At 49.6% G+C, this 19,911-nt stretch overlaps 1 protein-coding gene across 1 annotated transcript; it reads left to right on the plus strand.

Moving 5' to 3' along the window:
* The first annotated feature begins 4,454 nt into the window (after positions 1–4,454).
* On the plus strand, positions 4,455–5,399 carry LOC140000454 (olfactory receptor 14A16-like). The gene has a single exon (XM_072030340.1). It carries the CDS (start codon positions 4,455–4,457, stop codon positions 5,397–5,399), a length of 945 nt encoding a protein of 314 aa, XP_071886441.1.
* The last annotated feature ends 14,512 nt before the right edge of the window (positions 5,400–19,911 follow it).

The raw sequence follows: 19,911 nt of genomic DNA on the forward strand, positions 1-19,911 counted from the left end.
CATTTTGATGTTGAACTTAGTGATATAGCTTAGTGGAGGACTTGTTAGTGTTAGGTCAGAGGTTGGACTACGTGATCTTGGAGGTCTATTCCAACCTAAATGATTCTATGATTCTGTGATGCTGTGAAAAGCTTGTGTGTTGAGATAAAGACAGTTTAATAAGTCAGAAAAGAAAGAGAAAATAATAATAATAATGATGATAATTATATATTTTATGATGAATAATAATAAATATCTTTTTTACTATTACAGAATGTACAAACCAAGTGATTCTCAAGGCACTTGCTCAACACTCATTGACTAATACCCAGCCTATCCCAAAGCAGCTTTCTCCTGACCCTGGCCAGCCTGCAGCAGGATCTGCTCTGCAGGCCTCTTGACCTTACCTTTGTTTACGACAAAGTCATCTTTCGAAAGGATTTGAACTATGTTCTTTCTGAAATACTTCTGCTGTGTTATCCCACTCAGTGAAGCCATCAATGGACTGCAGGTGTTCAGAAGCTTCCCTCTGTTCCAGAACAGTCTGGATCAGTCCATGGCAAATGGCAGGGCTGTGTATCCACCCCTGGGGCAGTCAATTCTAAGTGTATTGGACACCCCTGAAATGAAAGCAAACTGTGGCCTTCACACTGTTGTCAAAGGGCTAGATAAAAAATGTATTCGTGATATCCATTGTGGCTTAGCACTTGGCTGCCTTTGACTCCAGTTCGTATTGCAGTTCTGGCATGTCCAGCATGGCAGCACCCAGTGGTGGAGAGACTTCATTCAGGCCACAGTAGTCTACCACTAGTCTCGACTTACCATTATACTTTCACCCTGGCCATATGGGACTATTAAAGTGCGAGTGAGTCTTGCTGATCATTCCTTGGCTCTCCGGTTGATGACTTACATTATGGATGGAATCAGGGAGTCTTGGTTAGAGCAATAATGCCTCAGGTGCACTATTGTGGTAGCAATGACCACCAGTTGTTCATCAATCTTCATGAACCCAAATCAGCTGTCACAGTAGTTGGAGTGGCTGCAGGACCTTTGGTATGTGTTGGAGTGGTTGCAGGGCATAACACAGGGGTTGAAGTGGCATTGATTGAGTCTCCGTAAGCAAAGGTTGACTCCCAGCATGTTGATTTGTGTCTCTTTGGAATGGCTGTCGTAATCACACTACTTTTTCAAGGGTTTCTCTAGATTTTTTGAATTCTGGACTTGTTCAGGGGTGAATTTCCAAAGCATTGGAGGTGTTCACTGCTACAGGTACCTGCCCATATCCTCCCTCAATCCCTGCCACTCCTAACTCTCCTGCCTCTAGACAGATCTCTGGATGGCATTCTTAAATAATTGTCTGATGTTAAACAAAAGCTGAAACATATTCATGAGACATAACAATATGATCATGCTGGTTTGACCATCCCAAGGATACTCAAATCTTTGCAGAGCTATTGGGAGTATCCTGGAGGAGAAGGGGGAGATGAAGGAGAAAGGGAGAGTTAACAAGTGGGGAAAAGCGTCCCCCTCTTGTCCTCTCCATGTCCCTGTCTACCAGTTCTGGGGGCTGAGTATCAGGAGAACAACTGGTGCTGCTGCTAAAGACTGAGGGAAAGAAAGCATTAAGTACCTCAGCCTTTGCCTCATCTCTTGTCACTATGTCTACCCCACCTACAATATAGGATGAAGATTTTCCTTAATCCTCCTTTAAAGTATTTCTATAAACAGTTTTGATTGTCTTTGACAGTAATAGATGGATTGAGCTCCAGCTGGGCTTTGACACTTCTAATTTTCATCCCTGCACTGTATCATAACATTTTGGACACAACTCTGGAAAAAATGGCAGCAAGCATGACAAGGAAGCACAGAAAAGTTGGAACCTGGCAGCCTGCAATCCCTTACCCTTCTGAGACTCTGTGTTGCAATTCCATTCAGCTGGGTACTCCTGTATTACCCAAACTTGCCTGCAACTCCTGACGCTGCTCTCTTGTCAGAGATAGCACAATCACGCAAAGGTTGAACCGTCTGCCTGCAGACTTTAACAGCTGGAAGAATGGAGCGTCAGTGTGGGGGAGCCTTGAGAAACTTCATGGATTTGCCTACAGAAACCTCTTGACATTTACAAGGAGAAGAGTCTAGTCCTGCACCAGTGGAAGAGGAGCTCCACACATCAGGGCAGACTGGGACCCTGCTGAGTGAGCAGTGCCCAGGAGGAAGAGGAGGGCCTGGGCACCACCATGGATGCCATACGAGCAATGTTGCCTGCTCACCATGAACCAGGCCAGATTCCTACAGAGCTGCCTTACAAGGAGCACGGCCACCAAGAAAATCTCAATTACCAGACTCATCTCAGACACTGCATGGAAGAGGGTCTACAGCCAGCAGGGAAAGAAGTGGAGGTGTGAGAGTCCCAAGGGCTGCATGGGGTGGAATGGAACAAGGGCTGTGGCAAGGCTGAAAGTCCAAAGAGGACCAAGTTCTTTGTGTCCATGGCTATGGCTGTTGTCAGTGTCACTGAGGCCTATGAGGAGACAGCTTATCGCTAAAGTGCCAGGGCCTCATTGCCTCCTGACACCCAGCCATGAACCAGGCAGAGGTCGTACCACTGTCCTGCACTTGGCAATGCACATCCCCATCTCCTACTGTCCCGGGAAGAGCTCTGAAAAATGTGTAAAGAGAAAGGATCTCCCTTCCCAGAGGCCATGGGTCAAGGCTCAGCTTTTGTGCTTGGTGAAACATATCCAGTTTTTCCAAAGATCAGTGTCAATTTCACATTGCCTTTGTCTCCTTGGCCTCACTGCCTCCAATGTTTGGTTCTAATGAGCTCCAAGGGAGGCTATGTCAGTCCTGGCCCTCGGGGGGAAACTCCAGAAAACTTGCATCTGACTTGGACTTCTTGAGAGAGTTCTTCACTTTCCACTCAGTGTCTGAGGTTCATGAGCTCATCACCAAAGCCACCAGAGGGGTGATTCCACTGCCTTGGGCTGGGCCTCTGCTGCTGAGCTGGGTTGGGCTCCTGGGACAGAGAGAGCTCCTGGTAGAGGACAGAAAGACAGCTCTGCCCAGGAGCAGCTCCTCTGCACAGCGCAGCAGGGCTGGAGACTCTGACCGCAGTTGACACACTGAGAGGACAGAAGGAGAGAGGGGATGAAGGCAGATGGGAGTGGGAAGATGCTGAGAGCTGCCTGCAGGAAAAATCTGCACAGCCCTTTAAAAGGTAAATCTCTGGCTGCAGGGCCATACAGCTGCAGGTCCTGGAAGGGTCTTCTCCTGGGTCTTGTTTCTGGGAGGGCAGTGGGCAATGCAGTAGGCTTTGAGATTCCTGCTGGGTTGCAGTGCAAGGTGAGGAAGTCTGGCAGAAGCCCCTCGGAGTGCCCTAAGCCAGGTGCCCCCAGTCAGCCCAGAACACCCAGCCCTGGCTGGCCATGCTGGGCTCTCTGTCAGCTGCCCCGTAGCTCCTGCAGCCATGGAGGTGCCCCTTGGCAGGGCCCTGTTGGTGGCAGAGTGCTGCAGGGCAGCGCTGAGCACAGCCATGTGGGATGGGGTCTGTGAGCACGGGAAGGGGGAAAGAAGAGGTGGGTGCAGAGCAGCAGCACCCAGCAGGGACAGCTGCAGGCAGCAGAGAGAGGGGGATTCGGCCAGAAGAAGCTGTTGCCAGAAATGCCATGGCAGGTGGGATTCGGGCACCACGCGGCCATGCCCTGCAGTGCAGATGCCTTCCCCTGGAGCAGGCCCTCCCTGGCCTCCTCTCCCCCCTCCAACCCATGGGATGTGGGACACACAGGGCCAGCACAGCAGGCAGAGCCCAGTTGAGGAGAGACTTCCAAGCTCCTTCTGACTCTGTACCAAAGTGCCCCAAGGAGAAGACACCTCCATGCTAAGGTCATGTCTGTGCTGCTGGATGGCTGTCTGTGGGCACCTGGAGTGAGGCCTCTGCACCCCTAGCTAGGAGGGAAGGGCTGAGTTTGTGGTCCGGCACCCAGAGACAAGGTGAGGATTCTGCCAAGCTGCATTTGGACTGGGACTTCTCTGCTCTCAGCTGCCTCCAGTTTCTTCTCAGGGAAACACCTGAGCATGATGGTCGTCCTAATCATTACAGGGGTAACTACTAGAAAATAAAGTAAATAAAATCCTATTTTGCTCTGCACTGTGGTTGGAGATGTTTGCAACAGTACTGCAAAGCTCAATGATCTGAGAGGTGGACTGAACCTGAGTTTCCCCTATGTTCCTTTTTCCCTCGTGCTGCACAGTAGGAAGGACTCCTCTAGAGCCCGAAGCAGCCCTTGCACCCAGTGCCTCCCTTAGCCAACACCAGCTTCAGCTCAAGCAAGAGAGCTGCAGAACAGTTCTCGTGCTAAGAGAGAGGCTCAGTTTGGGGGTGCTATATGACTTGCATTAGGTTTTCCTCAGAGAATTCTGTTCTAACTTTGTTTTGCATTCTCCTCTTCAACAGACAGCCTTGTCAAAGTCAGAGAATGACCAACAGCAGCTCTGTGAGTGAGTTCCTCCTCCTGCCATTCGCAGACACACGCCAGCTGCAGCTCCTGCACTTCAGGCTCTTCCTGGGCATCTACCTGGCTGCCCTCCTGGGCAACGGTCTCATCCTCACTGCTGTAGCCTGCAACTACCACCTCCACACCCCCATGTACTTCTTCCTCCTAAACCTTGCCCTCCTCGATCTGGGCTCCATCTCTACTAGTGTCCCCAAAGCCATGGCCAATTCCCTGTGGGACATCAGGACCATTTCCTATGAAGGATGTGCTGCACAAGTCCTCTTTTTCTTATTCTTTTTTGGTGCAGAATTTTATCTTCTCACCATCATGTCCTATGACCGCTATGTTGCCATCTGCAAACCCCTGCACTACGGGAGCCTCCTGGGCAGCAGAGCTTGTGCCCAGATGGCAACAGCTGCCTGGGGCAGTGGCTTTCTCAATGCTGTGCTGCACACGGCCAATACATTTTCCCTGCCCCTCTGCCAAGGTAATGCCCTGGACCAGTTCTTCTGTGAAATCCCCCAGATCCTCAAGCTCTCCTGCTCAGATGCCTACCTCAGGGAAGTTTGGACACTTCTGTTTAGTATTTCCTTAGCATTAGTTTGTTTTGTCTTCATTGTGCTGTCCTATGTGCAGATCTTCAAGGCTGTGCTGAGGATGCCCTCTGAGCAAGGCCAGCACAAAGCCTTTTCCACGTGCCTCCCTCACCTGGCTGTGGTCTCCCTGTTTCTCAGTACCATCATGTTTGCCTACCTGAAACCCCTCTCACTCTCCTCCCCAACTCTAAATCTCATGGTGTCACTTCTGTACTCGGTGGTGCCTCCAGCAGTGAACCCCCTCATCTACAGCATGAGGAATAAGGTGCTCAAGGATGCAGTCTGGAAATTCTTGGAATACATCCTTCTTCAAATCAATAATGTGCCTTAAAGTTCCTACTTTATTTCAGAAACTGAGGAAAACCTTTTGTTTTCTTTAATACTCCTTTGTTTTCTCTTATTGCAGTTTTCTTCCATTTCTTGCTTTGATCTACAGAAGCTTATTCTTAGCCTCCTACCTGTTATTTTGTGCTTTACTTTGAGACAATCATCCTCTGGAGCTATGATTGGGCCTCTTCTATAGATACAGATAAAAAAGAAGCCACGAGAACTTCATTGGTCTCAGCTCCTGTTTGCTTCCACCTGCTCTGGAGCTGGGGGAGCAACCATAGCATGCAGGAGGGGCTCAGGGCCCAGAACCCAGCTGCCACATGGAGGAGTGTTGTGGTTTAACACAGTCAACAAATAAACACCACATAACCTTTTGCTCACCCTTTCTCCTCCCTCTCCATGAAGGAGGGGAGAAACGGGAAAGTGAAGCCTGTGGGTTGAGATAAAGACAGGTTATTAAGACAGGAAAATAATAATAATAATAATAATAATAATAACAACAACAACAACAACAATAATAATAATAATAGTAGTGCTACTACTAGTAATGTGTACGAAACAAGTGATGCAAAATGCAATTGCTCACCACCTGCTGATTGATGCCCAGCCTAACTCCGAGCAGCCTGCCCCCCACCCCCGCTAGCTACCCTTATATATTGTTTAGTATGACGTCAGATGGGATGGAATACCCCTTTGGCCAGTTTGGGTCAGCTGTCCGGGGTCTGTCATCCAACCTAAACCTCCCCTTTCGTCCATTCCCCTTCATCCTATCACCAGGCATGTCAGAGAATAGACAGATCCCCACCTTGCTACAGCCTTCTGTAGAGTACCTAACGAAAGTGATAAGGTCGCCCCTGAGCCTTCTCCGCTCCAGGCTAAACAACACCAGCTCCCTCAGCCATTCCTTGTAAGACTTGTTCTCCAGACCCCTCACCAGCTTCATTTCCCTTCTCTGGACTCGCTTGAGCACCTCAATGTCCTTCCTGTAGTGAGGGGCCCAAAACTGAACACAGTACTCAAGGTGTGGCCTCACTAGAGCTGAGTACAATCACTTCCCTAGTCCTGCTGGCCACACTGTTTCTGATACAAGCCAGGATGCCGTTGGCCTTCTTGGCCACCTGAGCACACTGCCGGCTCATATTCAGCCAACTATCAACCAATACTCCCAGGTCCTTCTCCGCCAGGCAGCTTTCCAACCACTCATCTCCCAGCCTGTAGCTCTGCTTGGGGTTATTGCGCCCCAGGTGCAGGACCCGGCACTTGGCCTTGTTGAACTTCATGAAGTTGACCTCAGCCCATCGGTGCAGCCTATCCAGATCCTCCTGCAGAGCCTTCCTACCCTCGAGCAGATCGACACACACCCCTAACGTGGTGTCATCTGAAAACTTACTGAGGGTGCACTCGATGCCCTCGTCCAGATCATTGATAAAAATGGCCCTAATACTGGGCCCTGGGGGCGCCATTAGAGACCAGCCACCGACTGGATTTAACTCCATTTACCATAACTCTTTGGGCCTGGCTACCCAGAGAACTTTTAACCCAACCAAGCATATGACAGCCAACGCCATAAGCAGCCAGTTTCTTGAGGAGAATGCTGTGGGAAACGGTGTCAAAAGCCTTACTGAAGTTAAGGTAGACAACAGCCACAGCCTTTCCCTCATCCACTAAGCACAACACTTTGTCATAGAAGGAGATCAGGTTCATTAAGCAAGACCTGCCTTTCATAAATCCATGCTGACTGGGCCTAATCACCTTGTTGCTCTGTAAGTTCCACATGATGACACTCAAGAAAATGTGTTCCATGAGCTTCTCTGGTACTGAAGTCAAACTAACAGGCCTATAGTTTCCCGATTTTACTCTCTGGCCCTTCTTGTAGATGGGCGTCACATTTGCTAGCATCTGGAACCTCCCCTGATAGCCAGGACTGCTGATAAATGATGGAGAGTGGCTTAGTCTGCTCTTCTGCCAGTTGGATATTAGGTTGGATATTAGGAAAAAGTTCTTTACTGAGAGGGTTGATAGGCATTGGAATGGGCTGGCTGGGGAAGTAGTGGAGTCACCATCCCTGGAGGTATTTAAAAAACATTTCAATTTAGAGCTTAGTAAAATGGTTTAGTGGAAGACTTGTTAGTGTTAGGTCAGAGGTTGGACTTGGTGATCTTGGAGGTGTCTTCCAACCTAGATGCTTCTGTGATTCTGTGAATCCCAACTCCTGTGGGCTTGTGTGAGGCATGGGAAACAGCTGAGCCCCCTCCTAGCTTCTGGACTGCAAAGAATGAGATGCCTTGCTTGACTCAGCTGAAACTCTTCCCTCAGGAGGGGAGATGGAGATCCCTCTCTGTCCTTGGATGGCTGTCCTGCCTAAAACCAGGGCACAGAAAGGTGATTCCTGGGCCACATACTTTTCCTGTATGAGGAATGACAGTGCTGGAAAAGAGTTTCTTTAACTTGTAGAGGGAAGGAGCAACAGGGATTGCTTCAGTCTGTTTCAAAGTTGATTCCCCTGGAGGGCCAGGGACTTGTCAAGAGCTCCCTGTGCTGATGAGCTGGGCCGAGCTCCTGGGCCCAAGGGGAGCTCCTGGCAAGCGGGCAGCACTGCAGAGAGACAGCTCTGCCCAGGAGCAGCTCCTCTGCACAGCACAGCAGGGCTGGGGGCACTGCCTGCAGGGGACAAGGGCAGCTGAGAGAAGGGAGGGAGATGTTAAAAGCAGTGTGGAGGGGGGATGCTGAGAGCTCACTGCGAAAGAAATCTTCAGAGCCCTGAACAGGGTAAGTCTCTGGCTGCAGGGCAATGCAGCTGTTGTTCCTGGTGCCATCTCCAGATTTGCTGTCAATTCCCACAGCCTATGGGAGCTGTCAGGAGGACTCTCAGAGTTTCTTTGAATAGGAAAAGAATGAGAAGCTCCAGAGCAGGGATTACTTTTCAAAGCTGTCAGAAGGTCAGCAGATGATGGTTTCTTCTTTTGGGGTCGGCTGCAGGCTGCGCAGCCGGGGTGCAGGCAGGGGTGGCCAGGGCTGTGGTGCAGAGCAGGGTCCCTGCTGTGCCCCAGGTGCTGTGTGCTGGGACAGGGCCTCTGCAGCCTGCCATGCTCAGCACTCAGCCTTCCCAGGGAACTGTCCAGGACACTGCGAGGAGAACCTGTCGCTTTAAGTAGCCCCCCAAGCATGGCAGAGCAGGGTCCTGCTGGTGCCCAGAGGCTGCTCGCTGGAGCAGGCTGCTCACAGTTCCACAGCACCCCTAGGGGCATCTCTGGGGGACATTCTTGACAGGGAAAATGAACATCTGCAGTATCTGAAGGGAAGGCACTCTCTGGGTTCTCTGGTCTTGCTTTCCTACTTTGAAGGGCAACCAGAGGGATGATAATGGAGTTGTCAGGTTTGTATCAGAGACTGAAGCGCAGAGACCATTACACTGATCTGTAGGTCTTTGAGGAAACCCACAATTTCACTCCATACCCTTTAGCCTATGGGCAGCACCAACACCACCTTCACTGTTTCTTGAAAGACTATTGGATGTCCTGTTCAGCACCTGCAAACAGGGAAATGTCTCTGGCCAGTGGGCACCGGAGATCCGTCTCTGGTACACTTTACTAGATACTGTAAAGCAGTATGGATTCCTCCTGAAAACACATAATTATGCCTCATCATCAAGGCATGCTTGGACAGAAAAAATACAGAGCTCACAGGGAAGAGGTAGTGAGTCTTTTTGAGGAGTTTTCAGTGGTACATGGTGGAAGTTTTCTTCAGAGAAGTCTCTCTAACATGTCACTCTCTATTCATCCATGGACAGGCAACCAGGCTCTGAGGAAGCAAATGTCCAACAGCAGCTTCCCCACAGAGTTTCTCCTCCTGCCATTCGCAGACACACGCCAGCTGCAGCTCCTGCACTTCGGGATCTTCCTGGGCATCTACCTGGCTGCCCTCCTGGGCAACGGACTCATCCTCACAGCCATAGCCTGTGACCACCGCCTCCACACCCCCATGTACTTCTTCCTCCTCAACCTCGCCCTCATCGACCTGGGCACTATTACCACCACTGTTCCCAAAGCCATGGCCAACTCCCTCTGGGACACCAGGACCATTTCCTATGCAGGTTGTGCCACCCAGGTCTTTACGTTTGCTCTCTTTCTCACAGCCGAAATTTACCTACTCACTATCATGGCCTATGACCGCTATGTTGCCATCTGCAAACCCCTACACTACAGGACAATAATGACCAGCAGAACTTGTGTCAACATGGCAGCAGCTGTCTGGGTCAGTACTTTTCTCTATGCTGTGCTGCACACTGCCAATACCTTTACACTTCCCCTCTGCCAAGGCAATGCCCTGGACCAGTTCTTCTGTGAAATTCCCCAGATCCTCAAGCTCTCCTGCTCACATGCCTACCTCAGAGAAGTTGGGCTTCTTATGCTGAGTGTATTAATAGCATTTGGTTGTTTTGTTTTCCTTGTGCTGTCCTATGTGCAGATCTTCAGGGCTGTGCTGAGGATGCGCTCAGAGCAGGGCCGGCACAAAGCCTTTTCCACATGCCTCCCTCACCTGGCCGTGGTCTCCCTGTTCATCAGCACTGCCTTTTTTGCCTACTTGAAGCCCCCTTTCACGTCCTCCTCCTCTCTTAATCTTCTGCTGGCAGTTCTGTACTCGGTGGTGCCTCCAGCAGTGAACCCCCTCATCTACAGCATGAGGAACAAGGAGCTGAAGGAAGCAGTATGGAAAGTGATGACTGGATGTTTTTCAGAAGCTATATACTACCTATCTTCCGCAGATCACTCATAACATAACACATTTCTGTCCCGGATGTTATTTTTTCTCTATTTATTTATTTATATATTATTATTATTATTATTTTTTTCTTTACGTTCCTTGTGATAAAGTTATTAACAAAGAAATATGATTGTTCGTCACCTTCCATTTCAGTGTCTACCTGTTTCATGTGACTCAGAGACTTGGTGTAAAGAAGGATCCAGTCTTTCTGAATATTTTAATAAAAGGAACGTCCCTACAGTGTCTTGTTCTGAGATCCTTCTTTTGAGACCACTGTGGAGCTGCAGGGGCACTTGGCTGTGTGCAGAAGTGGTGGGAAAAAGAGTCCTGGCACAGCAGCAATGCCTGGGAGCCAAACAGCTTGGCCTTTCCTGAGCTGTTCTTCTTCACTTCCCTTCTAAACCCTTGTGTTGCTGTGAGGACTGATTGCTCTCACTGTGCTGCTGTGGGGTAGTCCAATGTCTACAGGCAGGGACAGGCCAGGGGCACTTCTCTAGCACAACTGGCTCTGCACCAGCCTCTCCAGCATAAAAGGGGATCTGCTGAGGGCAGTGCCTTAAGACTCAGCTCTTCTCCCAAAGGTGCAGTCATGGATATTACTAAGGAATAGACTTGAGCGATTCTCCTTACTTTGTTTCTCTGTGGGCACATGAGGGTGAGATCAGAGTCCCAGGATGAGCATTAAGGTAGTGATGGATGATTCTGCTCTTGCTTGTTGGTTTCCAGCACCCATAGAGATTGCTGGTCTGGGAAGAGGACAGGGAGATTTGGAGAGCTGGGGAGGGGATAGGCTGGGCTGGCCTCTGGGCAGAGACAGAGAGGACCAGCAGAACAGGGGACATCCTGGAAGATGCTGCCCCAAGGCACTGGTCCCAGAGCAGTTCCTCACAACCACCTTTCCCAGCTCTAGGTTCTAGCCAGAGTAGAGTGAGACAACCACTTCCCTTGACTGTCTGGCAATGTTGTTCTTGGTGCACCCAAGGAGACAGTTGACCCTCCTGGCAGCCAAGGGACACTGCTGGCTCTTGGTCAGATTGCTGTTGATCAATATCCCCAGATCCCTTTCTGTGGAGCTGCTTTCCAGCATCTTGTCCCCAAGTTGGTATGTATAACCAGAGTTGCCCCTTTCCAGGTGCAGAATCCAACACTTGCTCTTGTTAAACTTCATGTGGTTGGTGATTGTCCAGCTCTCTAAATTGTCCAGATCTTTCTGCAAGGCCTCACCACCCTCAATAGAGTGAACAGCTCCACCCAATTTGGTGTCATCCCTGAACATGCTCAAAAACCTTCAAGTCCTTCATCCAAATCATTTATGAAAAAAATGAAGACGACTGGTCCTAAAATGAAGTCCTTTGGAACCCCACTAGTGACTGGCCACCAGCCTGATATAACCTCATTTACAAGAGTCTTCTGGGCCTGACCCATTGGCCAACTGTTCACCCATCTTATTACGCTTTTCTCTAACTGTATTCTGGTCATTTTGGCCTGAAGGTTACTGTGAGAGACAGTACTGAAATTTGTACTGAAATCCAGGAAGATTACATTGACTGGGTTCCTTTAGTCAATTAGCTTGGTGACCTTGTGGAAAAGGAAATTAAGTTTATTAGTTATGACCTTCCCCTAGTGAACCCATATTGGCTCTGACCAAAACTTCATTGTCCTTTATGTGTTTTTCACTAGCTCCCAGAACAATCTTCTCCACAATTTTACCAGGCACTGAAGTGAGAACCTGAGGGATTGTGCAGGGCATCACCTGCACCCACTGCTCCTGAGTGGGCTGGCCTCCTGAGCGCAACAGCTCCTTGTAGCCCCGTGGATGCTGGCTGTGAGGTCACTTCTGTCCCAGCACCTGTCTGGCCAACAGCGGGGAGGCAGAGCCTCTGAGGTCATAAAGGCCATCAGAAAGCTGCCCCCAACAGGGTGACCCATTTGGGGAAGTCAGAGGAAAGATGGGGGAATAAAGGTGGGAGATTCTGATCAGAGAAGAGGGGCTTGGCTAAGAGAAAGGAAAGATTTGGAAGAGGTGAAAGGGGTTCAGGTAAGGCTGACGCTCCTAAAGCACTCTGGGAAAACATTCATGTTAGGCCATGTACATATTCCTAATCAGCAAATGTTGCTCTAACCAGACAAAGTTGAAAAGCCCCTATCCATTATGTTTTAAAAGTTGTGATGGTCTAGTGAATTTCCCACTGATTGGGAAATAGAGATTAGGATGTCATGTGGGACAATGTCTAAGACCTTACAAAAGTCCAAGTAGATGATATTGGTCAGTCTTCCCTTGTCTAGTGATTCAGTCATTCCTTCATAGAAGGCAAACAGATTGGTCAGGAATGCTTTACCCGTGTTGAAACCATGCTAGCTGTCCCAGATCACCTCCTTGTCCTGCATGTGCCTTAACATTGCCTCCAGGAGGAGGCAAAAAGAAAGAAACAAACAAACAAAATGAGCTTCCCAAAGGGATCACTTAACAAATCTCACATCCCATATGCTGTAGGAGTTTCCCTTTCCTAACAGAGAACTTGTGAAACCAGAAAATAGAGCTTTATTGATTTCTCCCCCTCTCTTTTTCTTCTCGATGATGTGGAATTAAACCTGCCTAACTAACCTGATTTCCTTTGATGATAAGATCACCCGTATGGTGGACCAAGGGAAACCAGCTGATGTGATTTTTTTGGACTTCAGCAAGGCTTTTGACACGGTTTCCCATAGGATCTTACTGGACAAAATGTCCAGCATACAGCTAAATAAAAACATCATACGATGGGTGAGCAATTGGCTAACGGGCAGGGCCCAAAGGGTTATGGTGAATGGCGCTGCGTCAGGCTGGCGGGCGGTCACCAGTGGGGTCCCTCAAGGCTCCATTTGAGGGCCGGTACTTTTCAATATTTTTATAAACGATCTGGATGTAGGAATAGAAGGTATTTTGAGCAAGTTTGCTGATGACACCAAACTTGGAGGAGTTGTGGACTCGAATGAGGGTGGAAAGGCCTTGCAGAGGGATCTGGATAGGTTGGAGAGCTGGGCGATCACCAACCACATGAAGTTCAATAAGAGCAAGTGCCGGGTCCTGCACCTGGGACGGGGAAACCCTGGCTGCACGTACAGACTGGGCGATGAGACGCCGGAGAACAGCCTAGAAGAGAGGGATCTGGGGGTCGTGGTAGACAGCAAGTTGAATATGAGCCAGCAGTGTGCCCTGGCAGCCAGGAGGGCCAACCGTGTCCTGGGGTGCATCAAGCACGGCATCGCTAGTAGGTCGAGGGAGGTGATTGTCCCGCTCTACTCTGTGCTGCTGAGGCCTCACCTCGAGTACTGTGTGCAGTTCTGGGCACCACAGTATAAAGAGGACATGAAAGTGTTGGAGAGTGTCCAGAGGAGGGTTACGAAGATGGTGAAAGGCCTGGAGGGGAAGACGTATGAGGAACGGCTGAGGGCACTGGGCCTGTTCAGCCTGGAGAAGAGGAGGCTGAGGGGAGACCTCATCGCAGTCTACAACTTCCTCGTAAGGGGGTGTCGAGAGGCAGGAGACCTTTTCTCCATTAACACCAGTGACAGGACCCGCGGGAACGGGGTTAAGCTGAGGCAGGGGAAATTTAGGCTTGACATCAGGAGGGGGTTCTTCACAGAGAGGGTGGTTGCACACTGGAACAGGCTCCCCAGGGAAGTGGTCACTGCACCGAGCCTGTCTGAATTTAAGAAGAGATTGGACTGTGCACTTAGTCACATGGTCTGAACTTTTGGGTAGACCTGTGCGGTGTCAAGAGTTGGACTTGATGATCCTTAAGGGTCCCTTCCAACTCAGGATATTCTATGATTCTATGATTCTATGAAACCTCTTGAATTTCCTTCCTGATATTGATACCTAAAGTACACCAAGGAATTCATTCACTACTTGCAATTGGCAGGCAGATTTTCAGCCATTTCCAAGAAAGCAGCATCCATCACATGTAATGACTTCTCAGGAAAACAAACACCATTACTCTGAACATGCCCCCTCCTCCTTCTCTCCCCACTGCTCTAATTACTGAGCATGACATCCTACGGCACAGTATATCCCTGTGGTCAGTTCAGGTCAGCTGTCCTCACTGAGTCCTCTCCCAACTCCATGTGCACCCTCAGCCTCCTCCCTGGCAGGGCAGCACGTGACAGGTTCCCCTTGAAATCTCTCATGGAGAAAGGGTGGATCACACTGGAGACCAAGAACAGTGTGGCAAGGAATCTGAGTTTGACCACGAGTCAAGTGCTTCCTCTTAAAGATAGAGTGACTGGAGAAGAGGGTGCTGGAGTAGCTTTTGCCCAGCTGAGCTATGGTTCAGAATTACCTCCTGTCACATCAGTCCTCCATTAAGCAACAGTTAAGACAGCTGAATGAGAACAGGCACTCCCTGATCACATCTCAGACCCTGTAGCCCAGGCTCTGAGGAGTACCAGAAGTGTACATTCAGGGAGGTACCAGAAGAGCAGTCATAGTGGAAAATTCCAAAATTGCCTTCTCAGAACCATGGCCAGGATGGAAAAATACTAATGAACAATCAGTTGTGATAGTATTATAATACTACAATACTAATGAACAGCAATGGTGATGGCCCGTGCTCCCACAGGAGGGGGCAGCTTGTGACTTTTGCACATGGAAGGCTACTCCTTTTTAGTGCAGCTCTCCACTCCACGGATCCCAGAGCATCAGACTGCTTTGAGGCTTCATTCTGTGGGCCCAGCTGAGCCATAGGTCTTTGGAAAAGACAGCATAAGACACCCCTTTGCCAACTGCCCCCTGGCATGCAGCGGCCAAGATGGCATCAGGCTCATCTTTTTGGCCACTCCCCACTGTCCCCATTGCACCAACACCCTCTGAATTGCTCCAGAACCTGTGGGGAAGTGGTGGCAAGGCCTCCTTCTTCCTGGTGGTGTCTTTGGCTCTTCTTTGGCAAGAGATACTGGAGAGCAGCCCCATGCAAAGGCACCTGGGGCTTTTTCTCCACCACAAATTGAACCAGAGTAAACTGTTCTGAACCCTGCCATCAGAGTGGTTACAAATAGTATATCAATATGTAATATAATAGAATATATCATAGAATACCATATATTAGTATGGTGATATGCACACATATGTATATATATACATACATCTATAAATATCTGTTGTTGTTTTTTATGATGTTCTCTGCCCTTGTTCTCTGGACATCCTGGCAGATGCTGCCCCAAGGGTGGTGGTCCCAGAGCAGCCCCTCACAACCACCATTCCCAGCACTGGGCAGTGCAGTTGACATGCAGGAGGAAAAGGATATTATCTGGAGGGATCATGACAGACTTGAAAGATAGGCCCGTGCAAGCCTCATGACGTTCAACAAGGCTAAATGCAGGGTTCTGCACCTGGCTCAGGGCAATCCCAAACATTAGTGCTGAGTAGGTGACGAGTGGATTGAGAGCAGCGCTATGGAGAAGGGCTTGGGAGTACTAGTAGATGAAAAGCTTGACATGAGCCAGCAACATGCACTTACAGCCTGGAAAACCAACCATATCCTGGGCTGCATCAAAAGCAGCGTAACCAGCAGGTTGAGGGACGTGAATCTCTCCCTCTACTCTGCTCTCAAGAGACCCCACCTGGAGTACTGCATCCATCTGTGTGGCCCGGGCACAACACACTCATTAGACTTAGGACCTAGGACTTCAACTGGGTCCAGAGGACATCCACAGAAATGATCAGAGGGCTGGAACAATGCTCCCATGAAAAGAGGCTGAGAGAGTTGGGCTTGTCTGACCTAGAGTAGAGAGTCATAGGATCACAGAATCGGCAAGGTTGGAAAAGACCTCCAAGATCATCTGGTCCAACTGCCTCCCTACCACCAATATTACCCACTAAGCCATGTCCCTAAGTAGCTCATCCAACATTTTCTAACACCTCCCCTCCCTCTGGGATAGTGACCCCTGTCCCCCTCCCTCCGGGACAGTGACTCTACCACCTCCCTGGGCAATCAGTTCCAATGCCTAACCACTCTGTCTGAGAAGAAATTTCTCCTAATTTCCGTCTTGAACCTCTCCTGGAGCAACTTGAGGCCATTCCCTCTCATCCTATTGCAGGCTATCTGCAAGAAGAGACTGACCCCCAACTCCCCACACCTTACTTTCAGGTAGTGGTTGAGAGCAGTAAGGTCTCCCCTGAGCCTCCTCTTCTCCAGACTAAACAACCCCACTTCCCTCAGCTGCTCCTCAAGGCACTTATGTTCCAGGCCCTTCACCAGCTTTGTAGTCCAAAATTCTACAGGAAACCGTACTCTGGTTTTCAAACAAGGGGGCTTACAATAAACATGGAGAGAGACTGTTTCCAGCTCCAACTAATTTGTGATTCAGTCATTCTGGAATGTCTGACAGTGTTTCTGAGAACTTTTCTGTAGTATCCTTGCACCAACTGTACTTCAGGTTCCCATTGGGAAGAATCTCATTTTGAGAATTGTCCCACTCACCAGGCACCCTTGATGAGCAGGAATTACAAACACCATCCTCAGAGGCCTCAAAACACAGGACTGTCACACACTCTAACTCCATAGTCCAGCCCCTTTTTCCTTGAGTCAGAATGAAGCTCTGGATGTGTCCACTACCATCATCTTCTCTGAGCAGTGATAGCTCTATAGGTAGATCAGGTTGGTCAGTGCTTTCTGCAGATGGGTACCGAGAAAATCTCTGGTCCCATGACCCAGTGCTGATCCACCGTCTTGGTGTCTGTTCCCCTAGTATAGCTACTGATGGCAGCAGAAGAATGGAGCTGGTCAGATTTCAAAGATCAGCTCCCCCTGGGCACAGGGGAATGGCTGTCCCCTGTGGTAGTGTGGCCATGGGGGTCGACAAGACCCATGGTTGATGATAACATTGGACTGAGACCATGAGGAATGTAAAGTGTTTAGAAGGAACAAAGAAGTGTCATTCAGGAGACACCTTGCTGTCTCAGACTGCTTGTTCTCCAGCTGTTAAGACATGGAAGTTGCTGGGTGTTTGCTGTTGCCAGGCAAAGTTGTTGACCGATGAATAGTGGAAAAGTACTGCTGTAGAGCAAATGGTATAAGAAGGGAGTCTGTCCTCAATAAGAGAGTTCAAGTCATGTTATCAATAGGAGAGCTGAAGTTATGTCTTCAATAAAGGAGTAGCAGTTACTGGTCCTTAAAGAACCCTGGTGTCCGTGTGGTCATTAAGCCAAAGTCCCCATGCTCCCCATATGTACATACCCAAGCTGACGGTGCTGCTGTGCAGAGCAAATGGGCTGTGGTGCTGTGGGGTGAATCTGCATGGCTGTCCTAGTCAGGGTGGGAAGCAGACAGCCAGGATCACTGGGCTGGACCAGGCAGAGGTACTTCACGAAGGAGAAAATGAATCAGTCCCCAGCTCCCTTCCCTCTGCCTGCAGGGTGCCACTCTTTTCTTTGAGACTGCAGAGTCACAGGTTCTCTGTGAATACCTGGCTTTAGTTCTTTCCCTGTGGCTGAGCACACAGTGGGAAATCTCTCACATTCATGGAGGCTGCAGTCACTGCCCACGCCATGCTCTGCTGTCCCTGGAGGTAACCTGGTCTCTTAAGGCAGCTCCAGATTCCCCTCCTGAAGGACAGGTCGGATGTGGGAACAGCCCTGGCTACGTAATGCAGTGACCATTTGCTGTCTCTGCTGTGAGCAGACACCCATGGGTGAGTTTTAAATCTAGCCCTGGGTCTCTGACAGGTCACAATGTGACAATGATAATTCCCTCCTGAACAGAAGCAGGAACAGACCCTTCTGGGGAGCAATGCTTTGGGCCTTTTCTTGGCACTTGTTTGGGAAGGAAAGCCCAGCCTTCAGAATGTGAACTCGGGTAATTCCATTTTCTTAGAGATGCTATGAGAGTTTTCACTGACTCACTCACAGTGTTAAATGCACATTTATGCAGCCTCCATATGGCACAGAACTCGTTCATTCATTTATAGAAGTAGGGGGAATAAAAATATTTATGTAGGAATGCAAAGGGCAAAAACAGCTGAGCTCCACCACAACTGTTCCCTCACTCCCCCTCCTCAAAGAGGATTGTGGAGAAAATACGACGAAATGGGTTCAAAGGTTCAGATAAGGACAAGGAGATCATGCACTAATGATTGTGATGGGCAAAACAGACTTGACATAGGGAGACAGTAAGATTTATTGTTTATTACTAACAAGCTAGAGAAGTGAGAAACAAAGGAAAGAAACCAAAAGCACCTTCCCCTCCCTCATCCACCCTCTTCCACCTCCTCCCCCCGAATGGGGCAGGAGAATTGGGGAATGGGGGTTATGGTCAGTCTACAGCGCTTCTTCTCTGCTGCTTCTTCTTGGTCACTCTCATCCCCTGTGCTGTGGGGTCTCTCCCATGAGATGCAGGCCTTGGTGAACTAACCTGGCGTGGGCTTCCCACAGGCAGCAGCTCTTCCAGAACTGCTCCAGATATGGGTCCGTACCACAGGGTCTATCCCTCGGGAGAAAACTGCTCCAACCTGGGTCCCCCACCGACAGCAGCTCCTGCCAGATGACCTGCTCCTGCATGGGCTCCTCTCCATGGGCTACAGGTCTGGCCCAGAATCTGCTCCAGCAGGGGTCTTCTACAGGCAGCAGCCTCCATCGGTGCAGGGCCACCTGCTCCACCGTGGTCTCCTCCATGGGCTGTAGCATGGAACCCTGCTCCACCGTGGTACTCCATGGGCTGCAGAGGGACACCCTGCTTCACCATGGGCCTCACCACAGGCCGCAGGGGACTTCTGCTCCAGCACCTGGAGCACCTCTCCTCCTCCTTTTTCACTGACCTTGGTGCCTGCAAGGCTGTTCCTAACTCCTCTCACTCTCCCAGCTGCTGTGTATCGCAGTGTTTTTTATCCATGTCTTAGATCTGCTCTAACAGAGGTGCAAAACAACATCACTTATTGGCTTAGCTCTGGTCAGCAGTGGGGCCCATACCAAACATTGGGCAACTTGTAGATCCTTCTCACAAAAGCCACCCCTGTGGCCTACTGCTACCAAAACCTTGCCACATAAACCCACTACACAGACATAAAGAATAAAGAAAAAAGTATATAATAATAATAAGAATGACCAAAACACAAGCCTGGATGGGGATGTACTGAGATTCATCACTGAAGAGTGAAGGGATCTTTATGAGTACTGTACAACCTCCCCAAAATCAGTTTACTAACTGCATCCTTGAGATCCTTGTTCCTCATGCTGTAGATGAGGGGGTTCACTGCTGGAGGCACCACCGAGTACAGAACTGCCAGCAAAAGATCAAGGAAAGGGGAAGAGATAGAGGAAGGCTTCAGGTAGGCAAATGTGGCGGTGCTTATGAACAGTGAGACCACGGCCAGGTGAGGGAGGCATGTGGAAAAGGTTTTGTGCCGTCCCTGCTCTGAGGGCATCCTCAGCACTGCCCTGAAGATCTGCGCATAGGACAGCACAATGAAAACAAAACAACCAGATGCTAAACAGGCACTAATCACAAGAAGTCCAACCTCTCTGAGGTAGGCATCTGAGCAACAGAGCTTGAGGATCTGGGGAATTTCACAGAAGAACTGGTCCAGGACATTGCCTTGGCAGAGGGGCAGGGAAAATGTATTGGCAGTGTGCAGCACAGCATAGAGAAAAGTAATGCCCCAGGCAGCTGCTGCAATGATGATACAAGTTCTGCTGTCCATTATTGTCCCATAGTGCAGAGGTTTGCAGATGGCGATGTAGCGGTCATAGGCCATGATGGTGAGGAGAGAAAACT

The sequence above is a fragment of the Anas platyrhynchos genome, chromosome 32 (assembly GCF_047663525.1).
Source record: "Anas platyrhynchos isolate ZD024472 breed Pekin duck chromosome 32, IASCAAS_PekinDuck_T2T, whole genome shotgun sequence".
In the NCBI taxonomy this organism is placed as follows: domain Eukaryota; kingdom Metazoa; phylum Chordata; class Aves; order Anseriformes; family Anatidae; genus Anas; species Anas platyrhynchos.